Source organism: Camelus bactrianus, chromosome 17 (genome assembly GCF_048773025.1).
Source record: "Camelus bactrianus isolate YW-2024 breed Bactrian camel chromosome 17, ASM4877302v1, whole genome shotgun sequence".
Taxonomy (NCBI): Eukaryota; Metazoa; Chordata; class Mammalia; order Artiodactyla; family Camelidae; genus Camelus; species Camelus bactrianus.
The window spans coordinates 48,840,548-48,864,759 of record NC_133555.1 but is presented as its reverse complement, the minus strand read 5'-3'; the positions used below and the strand labels follow the sequence as shown (position 1 = coordinate 48,864,759).

At 39.3% G+C, this 24,212-nt stretch overlaps 1 protein-coding gene across 17 annotated transcripts in view; it reads right to left on the bottom strand.

Annotated features, from left to right (window-relative positions):
• NEK10 (NIMA related kinase 10) overlaps window positions 1–24,212 on the bottom strand; it is a 180,592-nt gene that overhangs the window by 41,224 nt on the left and 115,156 nt on the right. For all 17 annotated transcript variants that reach the window (XM_074345388.1, XM_045520098.2, XM_074345391.1 and 14 more), the window contains 4 exons: window positions 21,103–21,316; window positions 14,117–14,300; window positions 13,938–14,024; window positions 12,417–12,471 (listed from right to left, as the gene is read on the bottom strand). In XM_074345388.1, the coding sequence (XP_074201489.1) occupies window positions 12,417–12,471; window positions 13,938–14,024; window positions 14,117–14,300; window positions 21,103–21,316 (540 nt within the window). The remainder of the gene's footprint in view (window positions 1–12,416; window positions 12,472–13,937; window positions 14,025–14,116; window positions 14,301–21,102; window positions 21,317–24,212) is intronic.

Sequence of the window (24,212 nt, the reverse complement as noted above, 5' to 3'; positions counted from 1 at the left end):
AAACTAGAAATCAACCACAGAAAGAAAGACAAGGGCAAAAAATGAGCACATAGACACTAGACAGCATTCTACTAAAAAACCAATGGGTCAATGTTGAAATCAAAGAAGAAATCAGAAAATACCACAAGACAAATGACAACGAAACACAACCTCACAAAATCTATGGGATGTAGCAAAAGCAGTTCTAAGAGGGAAGTTCATAGTAATTAGGATTTCCACAAGGAAAAAGGAAAAATCTCAAACAAACCACCTGACATACCATGTAAAAGAATTAGAAAAAGAAAAACAAACAAAACCCAAAGTCAGTAGAAGGAAGGAAATAGTAAAGATCAGAGAGGAAATAAACAAAATAGAGATTAAAAAAAATAGAAAGGGTCAATAAAATCAAGAGCTGGGCTTTTGAAAAGCTAAGCCAAATCAACAAGCCTCTAGACCAGCTCATCTAGAAGAAAAGGGAGAGGACCCAAATAAAATAAGAAATGAAAGAGGAGAAACAACAACTGATACCACAGAAATAGGAAAAAAATAAAAACTGTAAGAGAATACTACGAATAGTTACATGCCAACAAATTAGACAACCTAGAAGAAATGGGTAAGTTTTTAGAAACAGCCTGCCAAAACTGAGTCAAAGAGAAACAGATTAATTTGAATAGATCAATCAGTAGAAGTGAAATACAATCTGTAATAAAAACAAAACTCCCTGAAAACAAAATCCAGGGCCGAACAGCTTCACTGGGAAATTCTACCAAATAAACAAAGAAGAACTTATATTTATCCTTCTGAAATTTTCCAAAAGATTGAAGAGGAGGGAACACTCCCAAAGTCATGCCATGAAGCCACCATCATTCTGATACTAAAACCAGACAAAGACTACAAAAAGAAAGAAAATTATAGGCCAGTATTTTTTTATGAATATAGATACAAAAATCCTCAACAAAATATTAGCAAACTGAATCCAACAGAAAGAGGATCATACACCATGATCAAGTTGGATTCATTCCCAGGATGGTTCAACATACACAAATCAATCAATGTGATACAGCACATTAACAAAAGACAAAAACCACATGATCATCTCAATAGATGCAGAAAAAGCATTTGATAAAATTCAACATCCACTGATGACAACTCTCACCAAAGTAGGTATAGAGGGAACAAATCTCAACATAATAAAAAGCCATTTACAACAAACCCAGAGTCAACATTACACTCAACAGTGAAAAGTTGAAAGCCTATCACTAAATTCAAGGAACAAGACGAGGACGCCCATTCTCATCACTTCTACACAACACAGCATTTAAAGTCCTTGCCACATCAATCAGACAAGAAAAAGAAACAAATGTATCCAAATTGGAAGGAAAGGGGTAAAGCTGTCACTATTTGTGGGTGACATGGTACTCTATACAGAGAAACCTAGAGACACCACACAAAAATCTTTAGAACAAATGAACTCAGCGATGCAGCGAGGTGCAAGATTAACACACAGAAATCTGTTGCGCTTCTTTACACTGACAATAAAATAGCAGAAAGAGGAAGTGACAAAAGAATACCGTTTAAAATCTCACCAGAGTATATATCTGGAGGGAACTCTAATGCAAAAAGATACATGCACACCAATGTTCATAGCAGCACTGTATACAACAGTCAAGACATGGAAGCAACCTAAATGTCCATCAACAGATGGCCAGATAACGAAGTTGTGGTATATTTACGCAATGAAATACTACTCTGCAATAAAAAAGAATAAAATAATGCCATTTGCAGCAACATGGATGGACCTAGAGATCATCATTCTAAGTGAAGTAAGCCAGAAAGAGAAAAGAAAAATACTGTATGATATTACTTATATGTGGAATCTAAACAAAAAAAGAGAAAAAAGGACACTACGAACTCATCTACAAAACAGAAACAGACTGGCAGACTTAGTAAACAATCTTATGGTTACTGGGGAAAGGGGGTGGGAAGGGATAAATTTGAGGGTTTGAGATTTACAAATGCTAGCCACTGTATATAAAAATAGACTTTTAAAAAGTTTCTTTTGTATAGCACAGGGAACTATGTTCAATATCTTGTAATAACGCTTAATGGAAAAAAATTAAAATGAATATATGTACGTATATGCATGACTGGGACATTGTCCTGTACACCAGAGATTCACATTGTAATTGACTGTACTTCAATAAAAATAAAATAAAATCACACCAGATTATAAAATAGAATAAAATAGCTAGGTATAAACTTAACCAAGGACGTGAAAGACCTATATGCTAAAAACCATAAAGCACTGATAAAGGAAATGCAAGATGATACAAAGAAATGGAAAGATATCCTATGTTCTCAGATTGGAAGAATTAATATTGTCTAAGGGCCATACTACCCAAAGCACTCTACATATTTACTGTGATCCCTATTGAAATACTCAGAATGTATTTCACAAAACTAGAACAAATAAACCTAAAATTTACATGGAATCACAAAAGACCCAGAACTATCAACACAATCCTGAGGAAAAAGAAGAAAGCTGGAGGCATAATCCTCCTAGACTTCAGACAATACTACAAAACTTCAGTAATCAAAACAGCCTGGAATTAGCACAAAGACAGACATATAGCTCAATGGAACAGAATAGAGAGCCCATAAATAAATCCACAATTGAGAAAAGAGTGGTGCTGGGAAAACTGGACAGCTACATGTAAAAGAATGAAATTAGAACAGTCCCCCAGACCATGTATAAAAATAAACTCAAAGTGACTTAAAGACCTAAATATAAGACATGGTATCAAAAAATTCCTAGAAGAGAACATAGGCAGAATACCCTTTGACATAAATTGTAGCAATATCTTTTTGGATCTGTCTCCTAAGGCAAAACAAAGAAAAGTAAAAATAAACAAGGAACATTATCAAACTTGAACGCTTTTGTACAGCAAAGGAAACCACAGACAGACAAAATGAAAAGACAGCCTATGAAATGGGAGAAAATATTTGCAAATGATATGACCAACAACAGGTTAATATCCAAAATATACAAAAAGCTCGTTAATACTCAGTATTTTTTAAAAAGCACAAACAACCCAATTAAAAATGGGAAGAGACCAGAATAGACATTTTTCCTAAGGAGATATTCAGATGGCCAACAGGCACATGAACAGATGCTCAACACTGTTAATCAACAAAGAAATGCAAATCAAAACTACCATGAGGTATCACCTCGCACCTATCAGAATGGCCATTATCAAAAAGTCTACAAATAACAAATGTTGGACAGGATGTGGAGAAAAGGGAACCTTCATAACTGTTTATAGGAATGTAAATTGGTGCAGCCCCTATGGGAAACAGTATGGAGGTTCCTCAAAAAGCTAAAAATAGAACTACCATATGATACAACAGTTCCATTCTTGGGTATGTATCCAGAAAAAAAAAAATTGAAAAGATACATGCATCCCAATGTTGAAAGGAACACTATTTACAATAGCCAAGCAATCCATCAACAGATGAATGGATAAAGAAGATATGGGGTGTGTGTGTGTGTGTGTGTGTGTGTGTGTGTGTGTGTGTGTGTATTCACATATATGATTATTACTCAGCCATAAAAAAGAATGAAATTCTGCCACTTGCAGTAACATGCATGGATGTGGAAAATATTATGCTTAATGAAATAAGTCAGATACAGAGGGACAAATACTGTATGCTATCATTTTATGTGGGATCTAAAATATAATATAAACATTTATGTAAAACAGAAACAGACTCACACATATGGAAAACATACTAGTGGTTACCAAAGCGGAAAAGGAAGGGGGAGGGGTAAATTAAGGGAATGGAATTAAGAGATACAAACCTCTATGTATAAAATAAACAACAAGGACATATTGTATAGCACAGGGAATTACAGATATTATCTTGCAATAACTTGAGAAGTAGTACAACCCACAAAAATACTGAATCACTATGCTGTACAGCTGAAACTAACACGATATTGTAAATCAAGTGTACTTCAGTTAAAAATATACTTTGTTTAAGAAAAAATGTGCTACTGGGTATGTGTGAAATAGACCTCTCTGGCTAAGCTGAGTTGCTTTCAACTTTGCTGACCCTTCATAGAATTCTAAGTTACTCTTTAAGAAACTTCAGGGAATCTTTAAAAATAACCATCACATATTCATGCATTCATTCATTCAAAAATATTTAGTAAGTGCCCACTGTGTGTAGGCAGTGTGCTAGACACTGGAGATGGGGTGGTGAAAAGAAATAGTTTCTATAATCTTGGAAGTTACAAGATTGCACAGGTCGAGCAGAAAAACTGTTCATATCTCTGAGAATTATACCACAGATCACAAGAAAACAGTCATCTGTAATTTCAAAATAGATCAAACTCTTAATCAGAAAGAACAACTTTTAACTATAGAGTTGTTTGGTCCACAAGGGTGGACAAAAGATGGAAATTATGCAGAGCCTGAGGACAGTCTGCCTCTAGACTGGACCAGATTGAATGTTTATGTCCAATATAACATTATGGCTGTAGAGGGTAGTTTCCATGACAATGCAAGCTAGAAAAGATAGAAATGGTTTAACACAAAGAAGACATTCCAGAAACGTTTTATGGTGAAAAAGCTTATCATAATGAAGCTTGTGTCCTCTGAAAGCTTTGAAATGGGCATTGACCAATAGCACTTCAGACTGATAAAACAGAATTTCAGAGAAATGGAAGGTTAAAAAAAATTCTGAAAGGTCATCACTTCCAACTCTCTTCCAGATCTGGTGCGACTTCATGCAGAATTCATAAGCCACACCAGAAACTGAAGCCCTGACTATGAGTGTTAGCCTACGACTCCCACCCCAGACCACTCCATGTAAGGTGGCAATTGGAGGTACTAGCTTTGTAATGTTTAAAACCAAGTTTGCATTGATTAATTCAATGGGAGGTAAATTATCTGGACAATTATCTTGTCAGGGGAGTCTTGGTCATGAAGGAGATGGAATCTAGAACTTGATACCTCATAAATTCTTTCAAATATCTCTCCGAACCACGGAAATATTTTCACATGCATTGTGAGTGCAGCACATCATTTAATTCAATCTTGTAAAGCAGTCAACACACTAACGCTGATAAAAAGAAGAAACATTTAACCTCATGAAATGAGAGACGTGGCTTACACATTAAGATGATGCAACGACACCATCTGAGCTAACTAGGGCTTTACAGCAGGAGACTCTCCTTAAGGTGGTGACGCTCATAAACGCGTCCCGTGTGGAGAAGTGGCACTACGGAGAGTTGCCTTCTCCGGCTCAGTAACGGCCTCTTGTCCACCTGTAACGTTAATGGAGCTGGTACCACTACAGGAAGGGGTATGGCACTCCTGTGGCTCTCCACCTGTCCTCCACTGACAGCTAGAAACTAATAAGCAATAAGCCAGGGAATTTTAGAACTGTCACAGAAAAGGAATATAACGGTCTTACTGACAGTAGATTGTTTTTGTAAAACTGCTTGATTGTGACATTGGCGGATAGGCCAGGTCAATTCTGGCAAGTATTTATTCAACTTAAATGAAACTAGATCTGGGTTATGAAAAAGGAGTTGAGGGGAGACAACAGCAGCAAGTCAAAATAAGCAAGGCTTCTGCTACCGAGAGGCCAGATCCCAAGGTCCTGAGGTTACACAAGGTCTTTCGAGTCACATGTATGATACTGGATGGACACAAACGTTCACAGTCATCTTTATACACAAAGCCTGGAGTCAGGCACACACCCTTGAATACAGTTATGCATACCCTGATTTACCAAAGAAGCTGTGAACTGCAGGCATCTCTGATACCTCAACTATCCCATGTCTCAAACCAGCCTGCCCGCGCTACCCTGTTGCCTTGGCAACAGGATGCAAACATGTATGGAAAAATCTTATTGCCTGAGCAACAGGATCTTTAAAAAGGTCTTAACCTGTGACTACGGCAAAGGCTGTAGGTTTAAGCCAGTAGGTAAGGTTTTAGTCATATTACAGAGAGGATACAGAATTTATGCTAAGGTAACAGTCACTTATCTATTAAACGACAAGTATGTGTGACCTGGGGAATGCGAAGATGGGCCAGCCATAGTCTGGTTTCTGCCAGCACATGGTAATAAGCACTAATTGATGAATCAACTGATGTTCTTAAGAGGATCATAACACAGTGAGCAAAGCTCACTGGGACTTGAGTGCATGTATTAAAGAGGCTGCAGCCTCTGTGTGTATCACCACATTTTACCCTATAGGATAACTACTTGTAAACTGAAATAAAGCGCTATGATACACTGAATTAGAACTATCAACACATATATCAACTAAGTGAGACTGTAAAACCAGGACAGAAACTGATAAAGACCAAGCTCATTTGTAATTTTCCTCCAGCAAACTGAGGCAGGAAATTTTACATCATTTAGATCATTGAAAATGATTAAAGTTGTAAATTTCAAAAAGTCCTAACTGTTGAACTTTTAAGTGCTTTTTTCTTGACACAGACATCAACTCAGCTTTTGGTTAACTCTGTCTATATGCAAATAAAAAATCAAGTAAACATTAACAATAAGGATATTTATTCCACATAATTATTGTAAAATAGATAATATTTTGTGCTTATTAAGACTTTGACCATGAAAAGTCAATTCCATTTTCCTTCTTAACTTCTTCTAATTTTGGAGGTGTACGTATCAAAATAAGAGATGATTTCCACAAATACTATAATTAACTTCAACATGTGAGTTCAAATCTCTCAAACTGGGAATGTAAAAATGGTACAACCGCTTTAGAAAGTACTTTGAGAGTTTCTTAAAAAGTTAAGCATACACCTACCATACGACCCAGCCATTTCACTTATAGGTGTTTACCCCAAAGGAAAAAAGTGTATGTCCATACAAACACAAACGTTCATAGAAGCTTTATGTGTAATAGCCAAATACTGGAACTCAAATGTCCATTAACAGATGAATGGATAAACAACCCACGGCATATCCACACAATGGACTAATACTTAACAGTGAAAAGGAATGAACTGTTGATACACAAAACAATACAGACAGATTTTAAAATAATCATCCTGACTGCAAGAAGTCCAGACAAATGACAGTATGTACTATATAATCCCATGTATATTAAATTCTAAAACACAAACCAATCCACAGGGCAGCAAGCAGACCAGTGATTGCCTGGGGTGAGGGGTGAGAAGCAGGAGCAAAGGGGACAAATGGGCACCAGGACACTGTTGGATGGATATGTTCACTATCTGAATTGTGATTTCACAGGATGTATATACTCAGAACATCAATTTTCACACTTTAAATAAGTGCAGTTTATTTTGTGTGAATTTTACCTCTTTGAAGCTGTTGAAACCAAGTAATTTCTCCCATTCTCATTCAAGAAAATTTATTCAAAAAGACCATCACAAGATCTGCGTGCATTCATTAAAAGCAATATTGTAAGAAGCATACCATTAAGTTAATTTTCATCTGCCTTTTGTTACTTAATGGATGGAACTTAAATGTAAGGGAGATAAAGTTATCTTACGGTTCTGTATCTTTAGGAGTGCTAACCAGTTAGCCCTCGAGAGAGTATGAGTGACTGTAGTTAAATCAGCGACTTGGTGACAACTCAAATTGAAAAAATCTGTAGGAGTATCCCAAGGGACACTATTTACAACTCTGCAATCACGTGTGAAGAATAAAGATGTAAAATCAAATCTCTGTTCTCGCAAACCAAAGGCATAACTAAAAGCAAATTATCCTGAGTGAATACTTAATGACCTGTTTATTGTCAGGAAACATGGGTGACCTGGAAGTTTTCCATGGACTACTCATATACTATTAGAAAAGCTACACTGACATCTCCAGGTCTTCTGGGAATGGCTGCTACATGACATCCTGGTACATGACATTTAGTACCTGAAGCCCTGGGAATGGAGATTGGGAGACTCTGCTTTGAATGAGTGAATGGCTGCAGTTCCAGAGCCAAGGAATGGGGCACTTGCCACTGATCCGATACCTGAGCTTTGCGTATGGCTTCCAGTACTTTTGGTGATTTAGGGATGAAGAGTTGAGATCTGGGAAGAGGCTGGCAAGAAAAGGAGCCCAAAGAAATCATTTTCTGGTTTCAAGAGACTTCTACTAAATAGTTCATAGAAGGAATATGGACTTCTAAGAGCTGGAGCCTCTTTCCGGGCCTTGCCATTAATTATATTCCTGAAAAAATTTTACCAACTGACAATGTCTTGGATCGCATCACCAGGGTGCCTTCCAGTTCAATATCAATTTTTCTTTCATCAGCCTTGAGAATCCAGTACTTCCCGGAGGAGGCAGGAGTTCCCCTTCCTAGTTCCATTTGCTAATGTTGTATCCGTTTGCCTGGTCCATTTGCTCAAGAGAGTCTATCTCAAGTGGCTAGGGAGGTGCCTTGGTTCTTTGGCAGGCAATTGGCTTAAATCTAGCTCCTGGTATCTGAGATGACCGAAGCTGAGCGTATATGCTTAAACTTTCTCTCTGTACTGTTCAGCCTGAATCAAGACTGAATTCTAAATCCTGGAAGTTGTGCTCAGATCAAGTGTGCTCCTCTCTGTGGCTTCTTCTCATTGGGACCAACTCCCTTGTCCTAGGAGCCAATGAGGCTCCTCAAAGGGGAGAGCTGCCCAGGGTCTCATCATAACTCATCTCCCACTGAATACGTGGCACAAAATAGCCAAAAGTATCCACAGGCTTTATTTTCCATTTATCTTTATTATATTTTGTAGCTCTGCCATCTTCTTTTGGATTCTAACTTTTCATTTAGCTTTTAAATACAGTGCGGGAGGGGTTTACGTTTCATACCAATAAACCAAGGAACCCAGGATAATTCTAAACAAATTAGGTTGCAAATAACTTCAGCCTTATTTAATGCCTTTTAAAGAATTATAAATGTATGTTGGAGTGGTCTCCTTTTAATTCACAGAAGCTCTGGGGGTAACCTGGAAGGAAGTCAAGAAGTTATTCACTTTCTCTCCTCTTATTTGGTATGAAGTACAGGCTATCTCTTGCCATGTATTTTCTTGTCAAGTCTGCCTGTGTCTCCCCTACACTGTGAGTTCCCTGAGAGGCGAGAGTGTGCCTTAAACCAGCCCGTGCTCCGTGATGGATGTCACACTGGCCCACACATGGCGCAGCTTTAGCTCAGATTCTTTTCACCGGTTCGCGTATGCACACGCCTTCTGACTCTTCAGCCTCAACACTGGGGCCATTTCTCAACTGTTGACTTGGTCGTTAACCCCAAGTTAAAGCCCACTCTGTCGTGCCCCCGTTTCAATGAGCTGCAGATTACACTTCCACTATCTGTTAATTCTAGTTTATTCAATTTGCTACAAATGTTTAGATAACGATGAGCTTTTAAAATCCATTTCAAGCTCTAACATACATACTACATACGTTTCTTTTGTTTTTGAAGGGTTGGACTTCAAAAACTGAACTCTTGCAAATAAGACAACTTTCCATGCATCCTTTCAGGTAAAAAGGACTAGAATTATTTGGCAATGGTAAGATTCCTAAATTCACCTGACTGAAAATTTCCAGCTTAATAAAAAATTCTCTTAACTGGGGAATGCACCCATATGTCATAATTTATTTTTGTACTAAAACACTTGTTTTCTATCCCTTCTATGTACTTAAGTAACTTTGTATCACTGAGTAAAGTATCCAATAATAGAGAAAGAAGTCTTTTGAAGATGTTCTAAAAAATATAAATAATCACAAAACTTAAAAGGGAATAGTTAGATTCCACAGTGCACTTGTGAATTCTTTTAGGGGAGGACATGGAACCCTTTCTCACATGCAGACAGACCAGCTCACAGAAGTCTACTGAACTCACAACGTGGTCGAGGTACAGAAACTCTGGTGCCGGAGTTGAGGACACAGCTACTCCACGGTGCCGATCAGACCCCCAGCTCCATGGCCAAGCTCACATCTCCCACTCCTGTCCCCTTACTTGCTGGGCTGAGCCAGCAAGAGCTCCCATGTTCCAGGCTCCTGTGGGTGGCTTCCTTGTCTGCAGCAACTGGAAGCGGAGCTGCTGGGTCAGGGATGGGTACCCAGAGATGGGGGATCTTCTAACCCAGGCCCATGTCCCCACCATCATTTATTCTGGTTCCCTTGAGGGGCTGGACTGTTTCTCTCCCCACTGCTCTCTGTCTTCTAACCACTGCTTCTCCGCACCCTGGCGCACTGAAGAACACTGTGGGCTCTTACGGGATTCCTTGATGACGTACCTGGGATATTTTACACTCTGATACGTTTTTTGGATTTTGCTACTAGCAACACTGGAAAAGATTTAGGAAATAAAAAGGCTCCACCCTAACCCTTCCTGACTCTCACTTGGAAAAGATAAAGTTATCAGTGAGGTGGTATCTTTGACTCAACAGAATTGATTTTCCACGTGCGCCTTCCTTTGCTGCCTAACTGAAGGCCTTGGGACTTTGCCAGGCAGGTCCTCCATCCTGAAATACATTTCCATGATCCTCTTCCCAGCACCCTCGAACCCAGCAGTGATTGTGGCCCCATCTGGACTGCTCGGCATGCACACAGCCCCTGGAGGGACCTGAAGGGACTTGGCCCTCCCCACGGCAGTGACAGGGCCTGATCCAAGCCAGGCCAACCCGACTCTCTTGCATTAGATCCTAAGAGAGGTGACAGAGAGACAGAACAAATGAGCTGGGAGCCCGTTCGGCCCAGGGTCACAGCCTTCACAATTCTTCCAGGAGTGACTCCTCCACAGGCTTCCAGGGCCAACCTGGCTCCTGCCCCTTGGCAGGTTGATTCTGTGGGTTCCTAATTCTGTGAGTCCCCCATGGCCTTCTAATGAAGCCCCCTGTTACACAGGTCAGCCCGAGTCAGGGTCTCCTGCTGCACCCACAAAGCCCGACTGGTAAAGCAGACCCACAGCCTCAGCCTTTTGCCACCGGCCCTCAGCCACTGCCTCAGCCAGCATCACCCGCAGCTCCACGGCTGCGGGCTGTCACCACCACTGACACGGACCCGGCCTGCACTGGCACCGCAGACCCGGAGCTGCGGGCAGCCCTTCCACCTGTCCCTGCTCAGTCTCCTGCCACCTCAATACCGGCTCTTCCTAGTTGACCATACTCCTGAGTCTAGGTCATCCTCTTGGCAGCAGACCTGGAACTTCATGTAATAAACAGAAACCACCAAGCGTAATCGTCCTCTTCTTTGCCTCCTGAGCTGAGTGTTATCTTTGCCTCCCTTTCTTCAGACACAGATGAAGTGTTGTCCCTCCTGCCTTCCCAGGCCTGCTCTCTGGCTCCAGCTGCTCAGTTCCCCTCCGTCTTCAGTCTCCCCTCAGGCCACTCACCCACAGTCATCCTGATTCTAGAAGGCCGTTCCCATCAAACACTCCCCACCAGGTCACGGTCCAGCTCACACCTCACCTTCTCCAACCTGCTCCTCACCCCTGCCTCTGCAATTGACAGAAACCACCAGTCAGGCTTCTGCTCCCACCAACCTCACCTAAGGCCACTGAACTGCTCTTGTGAAGGTCACCAGGGACTTGCAAAAGGCCAGATCAGAGAGTTTCATTTTAGTCCTTAGCCCAAGAGACAACTGTGGCAGAAAGTGCTAAGTTGCTGCAAAATAAAAATCTTTTAGAACCAAATGCCCCAACTATCCTCATTCTCCCTTGCAGCTAAATGTGTTCACGTGACTAAGTCCTGGTCTGTGACCAGAAGGGAAGGGAACGACATCTGGGTCACATCCCTAAAAGGAATGGCATTTCCCTACTTCCACATCCCACTGCCTGCCAGCTGGGTTGTGGCTGTGACACGGTCCACCTCTGACACATTCGCCATGAGTGTGAGACCTACACCCTGGGGATGCGGAAAAACAAGGCGTAAGGAGCCGGGGCCCCAGTGATCTCAGGAAGCACAACTGCCCTACCTCCCTGAGCTCAGCGAGACTGACTGAGGGGCTGAGGATCACAGAGCCAGATCAAACCCCAGGCCCCAGCTTAGTACCCCTCCCAGTACGCTCCATGGTAGAGTCAGCTCTGGGAGGGTGGGCTCCGACAGCCTCCAGGACCACATGCCCATGGTAGCCTCTGCTATCGGGTATCAGTCTAGCCATCAAAACCTCAGCTCTGCAGAGTCTAAAAACAGAAACTGACAGGTATATATAGAATAGATAAACAAGAGAAGATTATACTGTACAGCACAGGGAAATATATACAAGATCTTGGGGTAGCTCATGGTGAAAAAGTATGTGACAATGAATGTATGTATGTTCATGTATAACTGAAAATTGTGCTCTACACTGGAAATTGACACAACGTTGTAAACTGACTATAACTCAATAAAATAAAATCTAAAAAATTTTTAAAAATAAAAATAAAAATATTTCCAGGAGGTCAGTGTGTACATACTTACCTTGTTTGGGATTGTCTTTCTCCTCCTGAAGCACTGAAACTTCTCTTTAAAGTGCCTGAAACAAGAAAATAAAAATAACTTCACATTTTCCTGCTGCAAATGTTTTATTTATTCGCTCATTTGTTTAAAAAAATTTCAAGCAATTGTACCTACTATGAAGACTGTCCTCCTTAGGAAAGCATCAGCTGAAATATAATGTTGCAAATTACTATTCACTTGACAGGTTTTTTAAGAGTCTATCCCTAAAGAAAAGGTGCTAAACAAAGAAACTCCATTATTCTCAGCTAACAAAGTACAATAAAGTATTTATGTCAGAATCATCCTAAATCCCTTGCCAAGCAGCGATAAGTGACCACATGCAAATTAAAGGTCCAGCTTTCCCTTCCTCACTTCCCCACCGATCCCTTGTCCTTGTCACTCGGGATGGACAACCCCGAGTTCATCTCAAAACAGTTAGTGATTAATTGCTTCCAGGTTTTGCTACATATGCTTAAATGCATGAGTATTCTTATTGCAAAATATTTATGTTTTCCCAGTTGGAAATCAAGATATTTTATTTAGCAGCCTGGAATTTATAGGGAAAACAGAACAGGGTGTTGGAAATCGTGACTGTCCCAGAAAATCTAGACCATCTATTCTCCATTTTGATGAACCAATTAATTTTGGAAAGGGACAAAGAATGAAACAAAATTCTTAGGCTTTTATTCTGATGCTCAGAGAGAACATCCTAAACCTTCTTTTACGAAATGTTCACAGTATAGTCACCAATGACACGGGATTATTTACACTTAATCAATTTCAGAGTATTTCGACTTATTCTCTTTAATATTCCATCAACTTACTCTTTAAAAGAATCATTCTTCTGTCTCCATTTACTATTTTAGCTGGTCTTTTCTTTCAGTTTCAGATTTGTTGAGTGAGATTTGTTGAGTCAATTGAATCCTATCTTTCTATAAGGAAAATTCTTTACACTTTATTTAAATGTATCTTGACTATTTTCTTTACTGTTTCAAATTAAGAGTAAAGGTTCATTTTTACTGAATTTACATAGCATTTTTCCGTAATTCTACACAATTAAAGCATTTATTTTACTTTAGAGTTTTAAGTATAATATATCCCTTTACATTACTGTAAATAAAGTTGTATGAAACAGTCTACACCAAGATGAATTTCTTCTCCAGGTTTCTAACCTCCAATCAACAGACTCGTAAAAGGTCACCTCCATTATTCCTTGGGTTGTTAAGTCTGTCTCCAAATAAGTTATCTCCACTCCCTAGTTAGAACCTGCATTTGCTGGAAGAAATAATGAAACTATTCATTTGACAGGAGGCAGTGGAAGACCACAGTGCTGTTGGCCTCTGGGCTTTGTAGGAGTGACAGACACACATGTCCTAATTAATGCACACTGCACCTGGGAAGCAAACCACTCAGTTATATGTGTGATGACAACTACCTGACTCCTGAGTACCAGTCCCAAACCACTACCTTCTGGAACCCTACAAACAGAAAAAGAAGGCTTACTGAATGTAGATTCCTTCAAAGGGCTTGAACTGGAGATGCTGGAGTTATCCGAAATGTCCAATTCATCATCGAGCTCTGAATATATATCTGCACATTAATGAAAAATAAAAAGTAAATGAATCTTGAAACAGAAGGGAGTCAAGAGTGCGTTCGTGCTGTAACCCTTTCACTAGAAATACCTTTGTCAATATTTTCCAGGTTGAAGGTATCATCTGACAAGATTCCATCGCAGGCCCTGTCTTCGTCCTTCCCACAGGGGGCCTGGAAGCCCTCAGGGGGCAGGTCTGAGCTTTCTGAAAGCTCACTTTTCAGGCTGCCTGCTCCACTGCTGCTGCTACTCAAGCTTGCCTTCTCAAAGGTTTCCTGAAAAAGAAATTCAGTTTTTAATACCCACTTCCTTCTTCCTTCCGCGGGACCTAAAACTTATTAGAATATATCTTAAAAGGACTAAAGTATCATTACAAATATTGGTGCTGAAGTCACATCAGTGGGTCCACTGACACATATGCTATAAAAAGTTCATGGAGTCCATGATGACAAAAAAAAGTGGGTCTGCAAGCTACCACTGGACAAAAAGGAATGGGTGTGGCAAAGTGTTTAGTAACAAAGGTCTGCGCCATCTGGTGAAAGAAAAGGTAGCGCTAAGGAATAGACAAGCAGAACAATTCTGGAGGTAGGTGGCCAAGATGCAAGAGTAGAAAGTTGCTGAGCCCACCTTCTCCCTCAGGCACACCACAATGCCAAGCACTTACAGAGCGACTGGTGGTGAGAAAGACTGGAATCCAGAAGAAAATATGTTCTACAACTGAAGGTATAAAGAAGGGGCAGTTGGATCAGGGTGACAGACTAGAAGGATGTGGGGTTCACCTCCTCCCACAAATACATCAAAAACACTTCTACTTGTGGAATAGTGCTCACAGAATGCTTAACTCTGACAGGAGATCTCATACAATCAAAACTTCTCCTATGAGAGAGATTACCACGTAACTGGGTAGGATCAAAAAAAAAAAAAAAATCAGGATGAGCAGGATGAGACCTGTGCCCCTGGGAGGGAGCTGTGGAAGAGGGAAGGTTCCCTCACCTTTGGAAGCCCATTCACCAGTTGGGAGACTAGCTGGGACAGAAGGGAACTTCAGAGGCTCGGAGGAGAGAGCAGTCCTCGATATGCAGCAGACAAAACAGGGGGCCCAGCACAGAGGATGTGTACCACCTTGCTCATTCTCCAGCCTAAGACACATGTCTGCTGGTGTGTGGCGGCTGGGTGCTGACCTGGGCTTCAGATGAAAGGCTCCAGGGAGAGAACTGGGGTTGGCTGGGTGGAGACAGCCTGAAGGGGCTGGAGTGAGGTACAGGCCACAACTGAGAGTGTGTGAAAGGGAGCCTGCGTCTGCCATAAGGAGCCCCACTGTTAACATGCACACACAAAGGGAGGGGCAGGACACTGACTGCAGCAGAAAGAATGAAAAAAGATGAAGGCAATATAAGAGACCCATGGGAAAATATAAAGCATGCCAATCTATGCATGATAGAGGCCCGAGAAGGAGAAGAGAAAAGGGGGTCAAAACATATTTGAAAATATTATGACTGAAAACTTTCTGATGCTGAAGAAGGAAACAGATATCCAGGTACAGGAAGTGCAGAAGGTCTCAAGCAAGATGAACCCAAAGAGAACTAAGGCATATTAAAATTTAAATGGCAAAAGTCAAAGCTAAAGAGAGGATTCAAAGGCAGCAAGAGGAAAACAAAGAGTTAGCTACAAGGGATCCCCTCCTATAAGGCTATCAGCTGATTTCTCCAAAGAAATGTTGCAGGCCAGAAGGCAGTGGCAAGGTACATTTAAATTCCTGGCAGAGAAAAACCTGCAATCTAGGATACCTTGCCCAGAAAGGTTAATATTTAGAACAGGGGAGACAGATAATTTCTCAGACAAGTAAAAATTAAAATACAACAATACTAAACCTGTCCTAAAATAAATATTGGAAGGTCTTCTCTGAGTAGAAAAGCAAGAATCTATAGAAAATAAAACAGCAACTAGAAAAGCAAATGATAACTACAATGAACAGCAAAAAGATAAACATGAAGATGTAAAAGAGAACATCAAATCACAAAATGTGGGGGAGGTAAATAATAAAATGCAGATTTTTTTCTCTTTTTTTTAATAACGTATTTGAGCTTACATGATGACCAGTCTAAACCAAGTATATATAGTAATGTGTTAACATATATGAAAAACATGGTAACCACAAACCAAAACCACATAATAGAGTCACAAAAACCCAAAAGAAGAGAACTCAAGTATAATATGGAAAACATCAAACCACAAAAGAAAAAGAAACAAAGAAGAAATATAAAACGTGGAAATAGGAAAACATGGATTAAAATGGCAATGAATACATTTCTATCAATAATCACTTTAAAGGCCAATGAACTAAATGTTCCAATCAAAAGGCAAAGGGTAGGAGATGGATAATGAAATAGGAGCCTACAATATACTGCTCTTAGACTTCAATACAAAAAATATATAAAATATACTGCTTACTAGACACTCACTTTAGGGTAAAGGTCACACAGATTGAAAATGAGAGGATGGAAAAAGATATGTCATGTAAACGGAAATGAAAAGAAAGCAGGGGTAGCAATACTCATAACAGACAAAACAGACTTTAAAACAAAGGGCATAAAGAAAGATAAGGATGGACACTAGCTAATGATAAAGGAACAACAAGATGAAGATATTACACTCATTAACATATATGCACCCAATATAGGAGCACCTAAACACATAAAGCAAATACTAACTGACATAAAGGGAGAAACTGATGTGAATACAATAATAGTAGGAGACTTTAATACCCCACCAACATCACTGGACAGATCTTCCAGACAGAAAACCAGTAACACAATGGAATACTAAATGACACAACAGATCATTTAGACTAATTGATATTTTCAGGATATTACATTCGAAAAAGAAGAAGCCAGAACAACATTCTTTTCAAGTGCACATGGAACATTCTTTAGAATAGAACAAACACTAGGTCACAAAACGAGCCTCAACAAATTTAAGAGGACATAAATTATGTCAAGTATCTTTTCTGACCACAACTACATGAGATTAGAAAACAACTAGAGTGAGAAAAAAACAGTTGCCTGGAGACTAAACAACATGCTACTAAAAAAAACAAATGGATCAACAATAAAATCAAAGAGGAAATTTAAAAATCCCTTAAAACAAATGACAACGAAAACACAACCACGTTAAGATCTATGAGATGCAGCAAAAGCAGTCCTAAGAGGGAAGTTAACAGTGATACAGGCCTTCCTCAAAAAACAAGAAAAAACTCAAATAACCAACCTAACCTACCACCTAAAAGAATTACAAAAAGAAGAACAAATAAAACCTAAAGCTAGTAAAAGGAAAGAAATAATAAAGATCAGAGAGGAAATAAATAAAATAGAAAATAAAAAATCAATCAAATCAAGAGCTGGTTTTTTGAAAGACTAAACAAAATAAAAAACCTCTGGCCATGTTTGTCAAGAAGAAAAGAGAAAGAGAACTCAAAAAATAAATTAAGAAATGAAAGGGGAAAATCTTCAACAAAATATTAGCAAATAGAATCCAACAACACATAAAAAAATTATACATCATGATCAAGTTGGGTTCATCTCAGGGACACAAGGATGGTTCAACATATGCAAATCAATCAATGTGATACACCACATAAGCAAGAGAAAGGACAAAAATCACACGATCATCTCAATAGATGCAGAAAAAGCATTTGATAAAATTCAACAGCTATTTATCATAAAAACTCTTATCAAAGTGGGTATAGAGGGAATATATCTCAACGTAATAAAATCTATTTATGAAAAACCTATAGCAAGCATAATACTCAAAGGTGAAAAGCTCAAAGACTTCCCACTAAAATCTGGAACAAGACAAGGATGCCCATTCTCATCACTTCTATTCAATATAGTACTAGAAGTCCTAGCCATAGCAATTAGACAAGAAAAAGAAATAAAAGGGATCCAAATTGGAAGAGAATAGGTAAAATTGTCATTACATGCAGATGACATGATACTATATATATAGAAAACCCTAAAGGCTCCACACCAAAACTATCAGAGCTGATAAAAGAATTCAGCAAGGTAGCAGGATACAACATCAACATACAGAAATCAGTTACATCTCTTTACACTAACAAAGAAATAGCAGGAACAGAAAGTAAAGAAAAAATCCCTTTTAAAATTACATTCCAAAAAATAAATACTTAGGAATAAATCTGACAAAGGAAGTGAAAGACTTATACATGGAGAACTACAAAACACTGACTAAGAAAATTAAAGATGACTTAAAGAAATGGAAAGATATCCCAAGCTCTTGGATTGGAAGAATTAATATTGTTAAAATGGCCATACTACCCAAAGCAAATTTAATGAAACTACAGATTTAATGAAACAGCTATCAAACTGCCCAGGACATTTTTCACAGAACTAGAACAAATCATCCTAAAATCTACATGGAGTTGCAAAAGACCCAGAATTGCCAAAGCATTGCTGAAGAAAAAGAATGAAGCTGGATGAATAACCCTCCCAGACTTCAGACAATACTACAGATCTACAGTAATCAAAACAGATGGTATTGGTACAAAAACAGACATACAGATCAATGGAACAGAAGAGAGAGCCCAGAAATGAACCCACAAACTTTTGGTCAATTAATCTTTGACAAAGGAGGCAAGAACATACAATGGAGTATAAACAGTCTCTTCAGCAAATGGTGTTGGGAAAACTGGACAGCTGCATGTAAATCAAGAAATTAGAATACTCCCTTACACCATACACAAAAATAAACTCAAAATGGCTTAAAGACCTAAATATAAGGCAAGATACTATAAACCTCTTAGAAGAAAATATAGGCAAAACATTATTGGACATAAATCTCAGCAATGTTCTCCTAGGGCAGTCTACCCAAGCAATAGAAATAAAAGCAAATATAAACTAATGGGATCTATTTAAACTTACAAGCTTTTGCACAGCAAAGGAGGCCATAAGTAAAACAAAAAGAAAACCTATGGAATGGGAGAAAATATTTGTAAAAGATGAGACTGACAAGGGCTTAATTTCCAGAATGTATAAACAGCTCATGTATCTTAATAATAAAAAAAGTAAACAACCCAATCCAAAAAAGGGCATAAGACCTAAAAAAGCAATTTTCCAATGAAGACATACAAATGGCCAATAGGCAGATGAAAAATTCTCAATATTGCTAGTTATCAGAGAAATGTAAATAAAAACTACAATGAGGTATCACTTCATACCAGTCAGAATGCCCATCATTCAAAAGTCCATAAATGATAAATGCTGGAGAGGCTGTGGAGAAAAGGGAACCCTCCTACACTGCTGGTGGGAATGTAGTTTAGTGTAGCCATTATGGAAAACAGTATGGAGATTCCTCCAAAGACTGAAAACAGACTTACCATAAGATCCAGGAATCCCATTCCTGGGCATATATCCAGAGGAAACCTTAATTCAAAAAGATCATGGACCCCAGTGTTCATAGCAGCACCATTTACAACAGCCAAGACATGGAAACAACCTAAATGTCCATTGGCAGAGGACTGGATAAAGAAGGTGTGGTATATTTATAGAATGGAACACTACTCGGCCATAAAAAATAATGAATGTGCCATTTGCAGCAACATGGATGTCCCTGGAGATGTCATTCTAAGTAAAGCAAGCCAGAAAGAGAAAGGAAAATACCATATGATATCACTTACATGTGGAATCTCAAAAAATAAATGAATAAAATAAAATAGAAACAGACTCACACATACAAGGAACAAACCAGTAGTTTCCAGTGGGGAGACAGAAGGAGAAGGGTCAAGATAGGGTAGAGAATTAGGAGGTACAAACTACTAGGTATAATCTAAATAAGATACAAGAATGTAATGTACAGCACAGCAACTACAGCCAGGATTTTATAAGAACTTGAAATGGATTACAATCTATAAAAATACCAAATCACTAAGTTGTACATCTGAAACTAACATAATATTGTAAATCAACTATACCTCAATTATATAAAAACATGAAAAGTGAAAATAAAAGGCATGGCTGTACTAAGAAAGATTAAAAAATAAAACAAAATAAAATCCATAAAAAAGAAAACATTGTAAGTTTAACTTCTGGATAACAAGTATGGAAAGAGAAACCCACCAAACAGTAGTGCTTTCCTTCTTGGGGGGAAAAAAAGAGTTTGCTGGAAATGCTGTTATTTAAGAAACCAAAACTGTCTCTTCTTTGAGACCAATTTGTCACTTCATTTTCCCAGCGAGGCACAGCAGGTCCTTTGGACCCTGGAAAGGAATTGAATGACCAGGTATCCTGATCAAGGATGCTTTATGACCCTACTGCCTTGGGCCCACCTCCAGGAGGGTATTAAACAACACTTACAGGTTGAAGGGTCCCTTACTAAACCCCTGCTTTCGGGGACCCCAGAGAATGAGCGAAGGATGGGTTACGGGTCATGACACAACAAAGGCACAGAGGAAGGAAGAAAAGGGACACCAACAAGGGGGTCACTGGCACCATCACTTGCCCTTCTGGGTATTTGTAGCTCTGGCATCCCTTTTTCAACGACACTCAGAAATAAACTTATGTATCTAAATAATTTAAAGGTTACTGGCAAGACAAATAACAGCGCATGTTCTGATTTGTACCATGGCAATGTTATTATCATCACCAAGACTAATGAAAGCAATTACATAGACTAATAAAAAACATTTTAAGACAAATACGATTTCCTTCTCTAAATCAACATACAGCATTTTCATCCGTATTTCCAGATTGTTGAAGAAGTTAATTAAAAGCAGTCTCTGCTATTTATACAAAGATTATAAACAAAGAATTTCTAAGAGATCTTTTTGATACCTCTGGTTTTATAATACACAACAAATTATGTATTACACCTTTGGAACATCAATTATAGTGACTTATTTTAAGATATCAAAGTATATGCATATATAACTATATAATAGTGAAATATTATATGTAGCAATTAATATTTTTCTAACTTAAGATGAATCTTCCTTAGGACAAGCATGATAGGCCTCAGAGAGTGTAGCAGAGTGCATCCTGAAGAGACTGAGAGGTTGTCACTTACGTGAGACAGCAGGGCAGGCTCACGCTGACAGGTGACGGCGTTCCGGTTGGCTTCCATAAAATACCGCTGTGTGCGCCTCCGTTCCCGTTCCAGCTTCTTCTCCAGGGCCAGCTGGGATGTGGATAAACTGTCTAAATACTTCATCATGACATCGGCTATCATGGAGCTGACTTCTACAATATCTGGGCGGGCTTCTGCATCCGGCGTGAGGCATCTAAGAGAACATAAGCTAATCACAGTCAGGACCAGGCCGCGGGGTGTGAGGGTCAAGGGTAAATTCCGCTGTGTGTCCACCACGGCGTCTGCACCCAAGAGAACCTGGGGTGAGACAGACCTCGAGCACAGAGTTCAGTCTGAGACTTCTCAGAAGACATCTGGAAAGTCTGGGAAGGAGAAGGGGACAGCACTGTTCTCCTTGCAGGGGGGCTGGTGGGCAAGGGTCAGAAGCCACACAGGAAGCTGCTCCTTGGTCTCAGGAGGGGTGGGCGGGGTCTGCTTCTCCTGGGTAAGTGGCTCTTTTCCAAAACCACACGACCTCGCTGGCCAGTGAAACAAACAGGGGTCCCAATAACATCACACGTGATGCACCACAAGGAAGGAAGGATTCTGGTGGCGGGAGTGGGGTGGGGAGTCACAGCTTAGTGACCTTTCCCAGCTGTCCAGGGGTAACGTCAACACATCTTGATGAGTGAGTCTTACAAAACATGACTTCATAAAAACAAAACTCAGTCCAGTTACTTGGTGGTTTAAGGTGTGTGGAGTGATCTTTTTTAAAGCAGCTAATTTGACACACTGCATGCCGAAACTTTCTCAGATTTTGGAGGTAGGAAACACCCATCAGCCCACTAAAGTGAGCACTGCTCCCGTCACAGCCAACCCCCAACAGAAGGCCACTCCAGATGCCCGGGGAGCCAGTTATCAAGGTCACTGCTTAGCATAATTTAAATCGTTCTATTTTTTTAAAAATCAAACGCTCTAATTTCACTGAATCATGTGTACCTCTCAATAAATTTTAACTTATTTGGACGTGGAGAAAAAGATCTAATTTTCACATCTTGTATGTGATTTAGCAACTCATAGTTAACACAACTTTCACCGAAAACGATGTCTCCAGGCAATACACAGGAATCATTACACAAAATTACTATCAGTAACAGAAGTAAAAATAACACTCGAATTTACAATTTTCCTAATTATTTTTTCTTGTATTTATTTGAGGGTTTTTTATTTTCTTTTTTCTTTTATTTTAAATTATAGATGATTTACGATGTTAAAACAGCTTCAGGTGTACAACGTAGTGATTTTTTTATAGATTATATTCCATGTAAAGTTATTACAAAATATCAGCTATACTCTATGTGCTGTACAATACATTCTTGTATATTTCTATACACGTATTTACAGTCGGTACCTCTTGACCTCTTTCCCTCTCTTGACTCTCCACCCCTCTACCCACTGGTAACCACTAGTTTGTTCACGGTATCTGTGAGTCTGTCCTATTTTATTATATTCCTTCGTTTTACTTTTTAAATTCTACATATAAGTGATAACATACAGTATTTGTCTTTCTCTGACGTATTTCACTAAGCCTAACAGGTCCAGGTCCATCCACGTGGCTACCAACGGCAAAATTTCATTCTTTTCTATGGCTGAGATTATTCCTAGCTATTTGACTCTTTCTGATGCACTTGTAAAGAGCATCGTTTTCTTACATTCTCTTTCTGATAGTTCATTAGTATTTGCTGTGTATAGAAAAGCAACAGATTTCCTGTGTATTCATCTTTTTGGAGATTTCAAAGTATTTTAATGTTCATGTCTTCACTGGATGCACTTTGAAATTATTCCGGTTAACAATTTAAAGAGGGTAGAGCAAAGGAAAGATGGAGAATGCAAACAGTTGGTTCTCGCTGATTTAATTTCAATTCTAGGCGTGGCGTGTTTTTCTGAAACCACCACCACAAAGCGCTTACTTCGGAAATCCAGAAATGCAAACGCGGACGGATCTCTGGAGCTACACATCACTCCAGCCCACGTAACGAGAAGCGCTTGGTCCTCTTGCTCTGCAAATCAGGTGCGAATGTGCACGTGTCTCCATGGTAACAGAGCCGGGGGCAGGCGCTGCATAATCTATGTGGCTCCATTAATGGTTTCCTAACAGATGCTCTGCATTTGTTCTCATTGGATACAATTATGTGTGCTTGTTCATATATATATAATTTGATCTGACCTGAAGCCAAGATGCAAATAGCAACTATAACTCAAAGCAACTATTAGCAACTCAATAGCAAGCTTGGTTCTAATAGTCTTTTGGTGGAGATTTCAGGGTTTTCTAAGTACAGTGTCATGTCTCTGCAAATAGTGACAATTTTACTTTTTCTCTTCTGATATAGATTCCTTTTATTTCTTTTTCTTGTCTGATTGCTGTGGCTAGGACTTCCAATGCTATGTTAAGTAGAAATGTCGAAGGTGGGGATCCTTGTACCTGATTTTAGAGGAAAAGTTTTCAGTTTTCCACCATTGTATATGATGTTAGCTGTGGGTTTATTATAAATCACCTGTATTATGTTGAGATACGCACCCTCTATAAATCAATCTTCTTTAGATTTTTTAATATGAATGGGTGCTGAATTTTTCAAAAGCTTTTCTGCATTTGACCCACAGCCTTTACCAGTGGGATTTTCCCCTTCTTATAATTTCCTCCTTACTGTACCTTTTCTTTTCCACTTAAAGAAGATCCTTTAATACTTTTTGTAAGGTCTGTTTAGTAGTCATGAACTCTTCTAGCTTTGGTCTGACAACCTCTATCTCTCCTTCAGTTGCGCATAACAGCCTTGCTGGGTAGAGTATTAACTTTGCAGGGCTTTTCCCCCCTTTCAGCATTTTAAACATATCATGCCGCCCTCTTCTGGCCTGCGATGTTTCTGCAGAAAAATCAGCTGACAGTCTTAGGCGGATTCCCTGTAACTGACTCTTTGTTTTCCTCTTGCCGCCTTTAGAAGTCTCTCTTTATCTTTAAATTTTGCCGTTTCAATTATGGTATGTTTGGGTGTGGGTCTCTTTGTGTTTGCTTGTTTGGGACCCTCTGTGCTTCCTGGATGTCTGTTTCCTTC